The sequence below is a fragment of the Rhyacophila brunnea genome, unplaced genomic scaffold (genome assembly GCF_057557595.1).
Source record: "Rhyacophila brunnea isolate RB1 unplaced genomic scaffold, BYU_Rbru_1.0 scaffold_2, whole genome shotgun sequence".
NCBI lineage: Eukaryota > Metazoa > Arthropoda > Insecta > Trichoptera > Rhyacophilidae > Rhyacophila > Rhyacophila brunnea.
This window is the reverse complement of record NW_028232859.1, coordinates 12708529-12718026: the sequence shown is the minus strand read 5'-3', so window position 1 is coordinate 12718026 and position 9498 is coordinate 12708529. Positions and strand designations below refer to the sequence as shown.

At 33.4% G+C, this 9498-nt stretch overlaps 1 protein-coding gene and 1 long non-coding RNA gene across 2 annotated transcripts; both read left to right on the top strand.

Moving 5' to 3' along the window:
• The first annotated feature begins 608 nt into the window (after positions 1-608).
• On the top strand, positions 609-2283 carry LOC147071878 (uncharacterized). Its single transcript, XR_015070674.1, has 3 exons — positions 609-682; positions 1520-1892; positions 2132-2283. It is a non-coding gene; the product is annotated as an uncharacterized LOC147071878 (long non-coding RNA).
• Positions 2284-3632: 1349 nt separating this feature from the next.
• LOC147071877 (uncharacterized) lies at positions 3633-8504 on the top strand. The gene is made up of 4 exons (XM_085947405.1): positions 3633-3892; positions 4006-4114; positions 6193-6276; positions 6919-8504. The coding sequence occupies exons 1-4, from the start codon at positions 3793-3795 to the stop codon at positions 7175-7177; spliced, it is 552 nt and encodes a 183-aa protein (XP_085803531.1). The 5' UTR covers positions 3633-3792; the 3' UTR covers positions 7178-8504.
• The last annotated feature ends 994 nt before the right edge of the window (positions 8505-9498 follow it).

Genomic DNA, 9498 nt, shown 5'->3' with positions numbered 1-9498 from the left:
ATTAAATATTAATTAACAGGTCAGCAGTGATTGTGTGAAACTATTCCAATTATTTTGTCATGTATAAAGTCTAATGCCAGCGCTCCATTGGCGAGCCAAAAGTCCGACGACAATAAGTCTTCAGATTTTTCTACGTTCTGCTACTGGCCAACAGACGTTCAACGAAACGAGTATATAATTAATTTGACGAGTAAAACAGTCGACTTTGACAGCATAGATAATATACGTATATCTGACAGTTAAATCGTGATGGCGTTAAATGATACCGACGTTTTATGTTTTTTGGGTTATTGGGTGGCAGATAATGTAATAACGAAGCAAAGGGTACACAAATACTGGGTGAAACATTGGATAAGGAAACGAACGACATTATCCCACACAAATTTAATACGAGAATTGCGTTTGCAACCGAGCGATTTCCGCAATTATTTGCGAATGTCGGAGGATGTATACACAGAACTGTATAATTTGGTCTCCCCATTTATTAAAAAAAAAAAATACTATGATGAGGGAAGCTATTTCTCCTCATGATAGATTATGTGCAACCCTGCGATTTTTGGCTGCCGGCGGAACATTCACTGACTTGCATTATAGAACTGCGATTGGAAGACAAACTCTGGGCAAGATAATTCCCGAAACTTGCCAAGTCATCATTGACGTTTTGAAAGGAGAATATTTCAAGGTGTGTATTATATTATACGTCATCTAATAAAGTTGGGCAAATTTACAAATATATCATTAACAAGTAGACATTGGTTGGTCTTATAAAGTGAACGTTTAGTGGATTGTTTTACCTATATAAATCATAGACGGCAACATCATAAGAATGGCAGACAAGATGCATTTGAGATAGGTATATATATAGTCACAAATAAGGCCATCGTTGACATGCTAAATATTCAATAGACCATTAGAATGCTGTACCTAGCCAGGACTCTCCATATAGGCTGTAAGCAAGCTGCTTAATTATTCCTGTTGAATGTATTGTAATACTAGTCATATTCTTCGAAAAGCAAGCATGGAATTTGATTTCTAAATGAGGCCACATAATAATATAGGTTTGCTAACATAGCTCAAATACTTACCATTTGTTGTATCGCTTAAGCTAAGGTTTATAGGCATAAAAACAAACAAAAAAACAAATATTTTTACAAGATATTTATTCATACAAAAAACATTAATTTATTATACCGGCTTTTGTACATTTTTGCTTAATATACGATAAACTGGTTGAGTATGAACAGTAGTTGCTGGCGTTATTTTGTCACTTTGTCCCTGTGACATCGATCGTAGTTTCATGGCCATCATTTTGCCAAAAACATCAAATTCATCTTCAGTCTTGCTTAGTTTGTCGGTGATTAATTCTAACACTTTGTTGGCACTATCATTCGATTTTTTTCGTTTGAACGATGGGGGTTCTGGTGCTCTATTGAGATTCGACCTTGGAGTAGTCGACAACGTGGATGTTGAAGGCGAATATTCTATCTGTAAATAAAATGTTGATTATTTTTTGTTGCAGTTCCCTGATACGCACGAAGAAATGGAGACGATTGCAGAAGAATTTAATAGTAAATGGCAATTTCCAAATTGCCTGGGCGCAGTTGATGGGAAACACATTGCAATCGTGCCACCTGCAGGCGCCGGCTCCCACTTTTATAATTACAAACATTTCCACAGCATTGTTTTGATGGCGATTGCAAATGCTAATTATGAATTTATTTATGTTGATGTTGGAACAAATGGACGTATTTCTGATGGAGGCGTACTGAGAAAATCTGATTTTTTCAAACGTTTAGACGAAGGCAGATTAAAAATACCTGCACCAAAAAAACCTACTGCTAATTCTGATGCACTGCCATTTGTTTATATTGGCGATGAAGCCTTTGCATTACGTAACGATTTCATAAAGCCGTATTCACAAAGGCAATTAAATCACAGTAAAAGAATATATAATTATCGGACATGCAGAGCCAGGCGAATTATAGAAAATGTTTTTGGCATTTGCCAATGCCACTGCCAATGCTAAGAAAGCGCGAGGAGATTTCGAAAAATATTTTAATACTACCGGGGCTGTCACATGGCAAGAAAGTATGATAAGCAATAGATAAATTAAACCAATGTAACAATTTAGTTAAAATGTTTTACCTCAATACAATCTTCGTTGTTTAACGAGTTGGAGTAACTCTCATCAGGAGACATGTTTTCCAAATCGTCCACCATGCTGGATATTGAGCTCGATTCTGTAAAACAAAATGTAAATTGTTAAAATACAACATAATACTCAAACTTGTTTTTTATTATCTCTCCCCTAAGTACCCATTCCTTCATACGGTTAATATTGATATTGGTATAATTGGTGTAATCCAGTATATCGGGTATTTTCAAAATGTGTTTTCCGCTGTATTCCTCATAACCAAACTGTACCATTAATTTTGATTGATGATTGACGATTTATTGATTGTCTCTGAAGGAACCTAACTCGAGCGATTTTTGATTTTATGATCATTTCTTTTCTTCTTCTTTCGACCATGTCCGATCATAATATGGACCTCCACGGAGTGGAGGTTTGTATTGACAGATTTTGTTTTTACGAGAAATGGATGTCAGCCACTTGCTCAACATATTAGGTCCATACTCTGACTCATACACAAATTGAAATTCAATGTGTACTTGTCAGACCCAGGATTTGAACCTGGGACCCGACCACGACTCAATAAGCCGCGCTTCCACCGCCATGATCGTACCTATATATTATTATTTCTTACTTACCTCAGCAAAGAATAAATAATTTTATTGTGACTAGAAATGATTCATAGCTGTATGTTTTAATTGCTTAATAGTAGCTAATCTAATGCGATGTCACTTTCAGAGCTAGGTACGACAATTTCATAATCTGCACGTGTATAATAAATAGCTTTAAAGCATTCCTACGTACCTTCCATTTGGTCGTTCAAGAACTCCAAATTTCTATAGTACCACAGTTTGGGTAGATAAACTGCGTCTGTGCCGGCTCCGCTTCGATATGATGTCCTTACTTTATTTCTATCCTTTCTGTAACCCGACCTCAATGTCTGTATTTTCTTTTTAACATCGTCGACCCTTGCCTGCGGCTCCACCTTGATTAAAATCTCCAAAAGTTCCGCATACGCCAAGGACTTGGCATCACGATTCTTGTATAGTGGGCTGGTCGTCTTCCACAACGATGGGTTGTCTTTAAAACAACTAATAAAATCTTCCAAGAAACTTTTCGAATGCACTCGTAGATCTACCATTGTTGTTATCGATGTGAGATGTCCGAACACTTTGAATGACAGTAAAATAATGATGGCGCTGTCGTCCGTCGGCATAGATATAAATAATGTGACGGTAAAGCGTGGTGAACGTACGAATTTCAGCGGCTCGGCGAGTAAAATATCAAACATGTTTGAAATCCAACGAGCCTGGTCTGCGGATTAAAAAGTCCGCAGACCTGGGGTGCTCCACGCGAAAAAAAAGTCCGAAGACTGTAAATCGTCTGACTTGCGTGCCAATGGAGCGCCGGCATAACAAAGTAAACCTTGAACTATCTTGACAAAAATATTTTTTTGCATGCATGTGTATAAAAATTTAATAGCGGGCAACACTTTTATTATAATTCAAAAGTTTGTCAGTTTGCAGCTGTCAAATTTTTACAAACAAAATATTGTTTTGCGTTTGTTTAAGTTTAGTTAAGTACGATATTAAATTGTCTATTTTGCGATACTGTTGATCTTAAATTTAATGACCACAATAGATTAATTAAAACAAACAAAAATGGATGCAGATGCTCTAAATGCAGAAATGATTATAGTTTTTTCTCCACCCAAAGAGAAACGTCGAAGATCTACATTTTTCGAAAAACGAGAATCTATTAGTGAGTTCCTAGTTTTATCTTAATAATAATTTTATGTATCTATTTCAAATGACGCAATGATGGAAAACAGTCATTACAATGGCATGATAAAATTATTCTGATAACCTTTACAGTACCAGCACCACAGGCATTTGATAATTCTGTGCCAGATGTAGAAGAAGCGGTAAAATTAGAGGAAGATAAACTAGAGGAGCGAAAATTGGAGGAACATAAATTAAAAATGTAAGTTGTTATAATACTTTTTGGTTGATTGATAATATTATTATATTTAGAGGTAAATCGTTCCACAGTAACACCAATTAGTCTATAAGTGGCACCATGGGTACGGCAATAACGATTTGCAGTGTTAGTGATATTTTTGCTAGCATTGAAACATTGTAGCAAACAATGCCAATTATAGACCTGGTGGTGCGATTGTAGAATTATTAATACCTACTTAGGGTTTTGACGTTATAATATAAATTAAACTATTGTAGTGATAACCAATAATTATTGGGGTAAATATGCCGCAGATGCCCGCATGAGATTTTATAACTTTATTTTTAGACCAAACCAAACCTAACCTAACTTAACCTAACCTAACTTAATCTAACCTAACCTACCCCAACCTAATATACTATTAATTTGTGATAATGATTAATTTTACAAATAATACAAATTTTAAATTAACAATTATTGGATTGGATAGAAAAATGTATTTATTATAATTGTCTACATGGAATAAACTAAAAAAAACACTATAAAAGCTCATGTGGGCATCTGCGGCATAATTACCATTATTGGTTTCAATGAATAGAAATTTTAATTAAGCCACAGTTTTTTGAAATTATATAAATCTGTGTGTGAAAACGTACAGGCGCTAAATTGAATAATATAGGTATACTAAATTAATTCTAATGCTTATATGTATAAAAAAGGGACGAGTTGAATCGACGCCGCTGAATTAAACTTCACATACAAGTTCCCGTACAAAGGGCTTCTCTTAAGGCCTCTTAAGGCTTAAAGGGCCAGTCTTAGGACAGTTAGGAACTATACAATATACAGATAATTAGATATTATATATTACATCGTCTTGATACCAACTTCATAATGGTTATTAAAGATGACAATTCTGTAAAATATTACATACAGGAGAATTGGGACCGAAAGTAATAATAGGACACGTTTAGTAAAGAAAAAGACATGTGACACGACTGTAAGCAATTATTGTGCTTGTGTTATCATAGTTTTTTTTGCATTTCCCTGCAAATTCGTAATTGCAGGGACTCGGATAACAAATCCTCGGATAATGAGGACACCTTATACATAAAGAAATTAATCAAACTAAATTTGTAATATATTATGTAGAGCAGTGGCGAAGGGTGGAGGTAGGCTGTTAAGATCCGCCATAAACAGTGCACATTAAACTTTTTCAGACATGGATATTTGTTTTCGTTGAAATAAGACTACAATTTACAGATAATGTTGGTTAGTTTTTAAAATTCAATTAAACCCTGAGAAACCAAGCCATAATAGATATAGTCAAAAAATACATGTATATCTATAAAATATCTAAAATTATGCAATTAAAAAATACATAACTTTGAATATTTTATAAATAGAATAATATTTTATATATATTATAGTTTGGTTTAGGCAGGGCTTAATGAATTTAAAAAAAATAACCAAGAATATGTGCAATATGTATTTTTAATCCAACGAAAACAAATAACTATGAATGAAAAAGTGTGCACAATTTTGTCGTATTGCCCAAATTAGACTAAAACTATTATGGTTTCGTTTAGGCAGGGTTTAGTTGATTTTTAAAAACTAACTAACACCATCTGTAAATTGTAGTCTTAGTTCAATAAAAACAAATACATATGACTAAAAAAGTTTAGTGTGCACTATTTATAGCGAATCTTAACAGCCTACCTCCACCCTTCGCCACTGATGTAGAGTAAGTAGGTATATTAAAATTAACAGTATTAATTTGGTATGGAAAGGTTTATTTTGGACGTAATATTATGGAAAGATCACAAATGACACCAATGGTCGAGGAAGTAGATTAGAGTACACAATTCAAAAGATGTCACCAAACTAGAGAAATGGCATCGGGTTGAATATGTCATTAGACAACAGCCGTCATGCAGTGGAACCGAGAGGCTGGATCAATATATTTTTAGTTTGGATGAAATATCTAGAAGTATAAAGCTAAGGCCAGAGATGATTAGAATAAGTTAGCGTAGGATTTTATTAGTATTGGTATGACTGTGGCCTATTGGTTATGATTATTATATCAAAAATTATTGTCGTTTCAGATATCATGATAAACTAAAAGCTGAGAAGGATGCATGGAAATTGATGTACACCGAAAAAAAAAAAGAATTTGTAGAATTACAATGGTAAGTAATTCAATTGTTTTCTATTAGTACCTACCATTGGTGCACTCACAGGGGCTGAGTTGGTAGAGTGACTGCAGTTTCAAGTGGTTAGGAAAAATGCATGTTGTTTTTCAATGTGTGTTTAATTTCAATAGTTTGACTGAATGTCTAACAAATTATTTGCTGAAAAAGAAATTTAATAAAACCATCACTCTGTGGATGACCATGTTTCTCGTATGAGCGAAAATGGTTAATTAACTATGCTACCAGTATTGTAGTGGGAACAGAGACGACGCACTCAGGTACTTCTTCAAACACCTCATACTATATCTATTGCATAGAATTTTGTACTCTAGACAAATTAATGTCATTATTTTACTTTTTGACGTGGAAAATAATGTCACCAACGTATTACATATTATCCTGTTATTTTGCTTTTATACACATAAACATGCAAGAGAAGCGATTGTCAGTCCAATTATAGGGTTGAGTAGATTTAATGTTTAAGATGTCCCATCTACTGTTATCAGTCTCATATTACTTACCAGAGTTTTTGATACCAAACGTTTTTTAATCTTAAAATTTAAATTATTTTCTTATGTATCATGATCCATTAAAATAGGTAGATAGTAAATAACTTGTGTAATACATCTCTAATTTCAGGAAATTGAAACACGTAAAGCCACAAAAGAGAACCATTGAAAAAAGCCTTTCTTTGCTGAGCGACAAGGATATTGAATTTTTGAAGGCCAAACCGGACATCGATAAAATCAACAAACAGGCGAGAAAGTTCTGCAAGGATGTAGAGTTCACTCTACAATTGGAGATGGAGCTTCACCAGAGGCATGCGAAGCTCATGGATCACATCGAACATAAAGCTGATGAAATCCAGGGAAATATTCTTAACCATAGTACTATATAAGAAATTTTTATCAATGTTGCATGATTTACTATTATGATCAATATTCCTAAACTGATTCCAAATGGCTCGTTGGAAAGACAAACATTAAAAGATCCATTTGATTCTCTTTTAAAATATCGCAAAATGTTCTTGCTAGACCCACCCACTGGAGATCATATATATTTTGTTTTCAAATACAAATTGATTGCATTAATATTATGTACTGCCCCGTATCTGATTCATTCACAAAATGTTAATTTCTACCAAGTACATACCGATAAAAGTATTGATACGAAAGTACTAAAGTATTCAAGAATCATAAGTACTGACATCAATATAGCCGACGTGGGCAAATGCGGCTCCGTTGCATTAAGTGCAGCTCCCAATGTCTCTTGATAAAAATATAGGTATTTTCTTTCCCCATTATACTTAATGTATTTTAGCAAGTTTTCCTTTCTAAATGTTGTAAGTGACAAGATGCGCGTATTAAATATGAATTTGTGTATTTAAAACTATTTGAGAATGTGAGACTATGGTGTAGCTCTTTATATATATTAAAATCCAGAATGTGGTTATCGTTGACTTCATGTATGGCCATCCCTGATATAGCCTTACCACCATATCATGACTACGTACGTGTTCGCAGCAAACTGTGGAACTATGTTTCCCCTCACACTTTCAGATGTATTTTTACAGTCCAGATCCCCCCGCTAAAGTCTTGTCAACTGCATACAGCGCCATAAAGTCTGTAGCCAAGATATAATGGTTATACATACTATAGTTAAATCATCGCACCACTACTTTCAATTAAACAGGGGTTCCCAACCGTTTTATAATAGCAAAACACGGCAGATAATATGACGTCCACGAGGAATCCACTGGAATGTCATGAAATTTTGATTTGAGAAGAGAATCAGAATAAATATGCACTGATTATTTTTTCTGATAAGTTTTATGAGATTTTTAAGTTATGTTCACCAGAAACAAATGGTGAAATCCACCCACTTTATCAAGTACCTAATCATAACGGTTGTATTGCTAATGACATTTACATCCATGGGATCATTCTATCTCACATACCCACACTAATATGCTGACGGTATCAGATTATTCAACTTCGCTCCATGACCTTAGTTAGAGTATGGTCAAATACTTTGTGACAACTGACGAAGACACACCAGTTAAAAATGGTGCCAGTGGTAAATTTTATCTGTAATGTATAAATTATGTATTAGGAAAACTGGTGTTACTCGCAATATAGGTGTAAAACACGTAATTCTTTTGTAATTGCTAATATATTTATCTAAATAATGGTACAGTTATAAAAATAAAATATTTAACCACCAATCATAGGATTTCATGATTTCTCTTTGATTTTTTATACATGAATTGAAAATTAAATACCGATAATGGTAAATAATACAACCGAAATAAGAACAGTAGGGTTATACCGGTAAAAACATTTAATTTTTTCAGTTTATAATATTCCACTACAGAATCTTAAAAGTACTTACACGAATCCAATTTATAATAATTCCGTATTTAAACTGTTACAATAACATTACAATAATTATTTAAAGTGCCTATTAAGTTTATTTAAAAAAGTGAAACAGAATGAAATACATTGATCAAAAATTATTTCTTTCCATTAAAATATTATTTATTTTTACTTGATACAAAGGTTTTTTAGATTTTATATCTATTACATATCTTATTGAAATCTGTAACAAATGGATATGTTGTTTATTTTGAAATAGTCAAAAACTTTAAAAGAAAGGAGAAGGTGGTTGAAATTGTAATAGATCACGATTAATGTAATAATATCTATTATGGCACTAAAACTTTCAAAATATTCAAAAAATATCCGGTGTTACCATTCAATTAAATTATATCAAAAATATATAATAACTACCTATTCATTATGGCTCAAATGACTAGCGGGCCATAAAAACTTAATATTTTGGTTAAAGTTTCCATATCATACTGAGATAACTGGATGATATTCAAATACTGGCCGGCCTACAATACATTTTAGAATTTGAAAAACAGTGATTCAGACAGCGACCCATTTATAATTAAAAACAATTACATTTTAAGAATAACTATATGTAGAAGAAGCATGTATAAAGTCAGGCCTCGAAATGGACCAGAAAGCACCGGAGCACCGTTCCGGCTCGTGAAATCGGTAAAATTATCACTCCGGCTCGTGGAAAATATTTTGACCATCTGAGCTAGATTGGCTATTTAATAGAAAATCTAACACACTTATTTTTATAAAATACACATAAATATCTTCAGAAAATTGTCGAGTGCTCCAGTTCGTAAACTTTTCCATTTCGAGC

Coding starts and splice junctions, on each gene's coding strand:
- LOC147071877 (XM_085947405.1), top strand. CDS start 3,793: ATGGATGCAGATGCTCTAAATGCAGAAATGATTATAGTTTTTTCTCCA. Junction 4,115..6,192: donor GAGGAACATAAATTAAAAAT/GTAAGTTGTTAT, acceptor TTGTCGTTTCAG/ATATCATGATAAACTAAAAG. Junction 6,277..6,918: donor GAATTTGTAGAATTACAATG/GTAAGTAATTCA, acceptor CTCTAATTTCAG/GAAATTGAAACACGTAAAGC.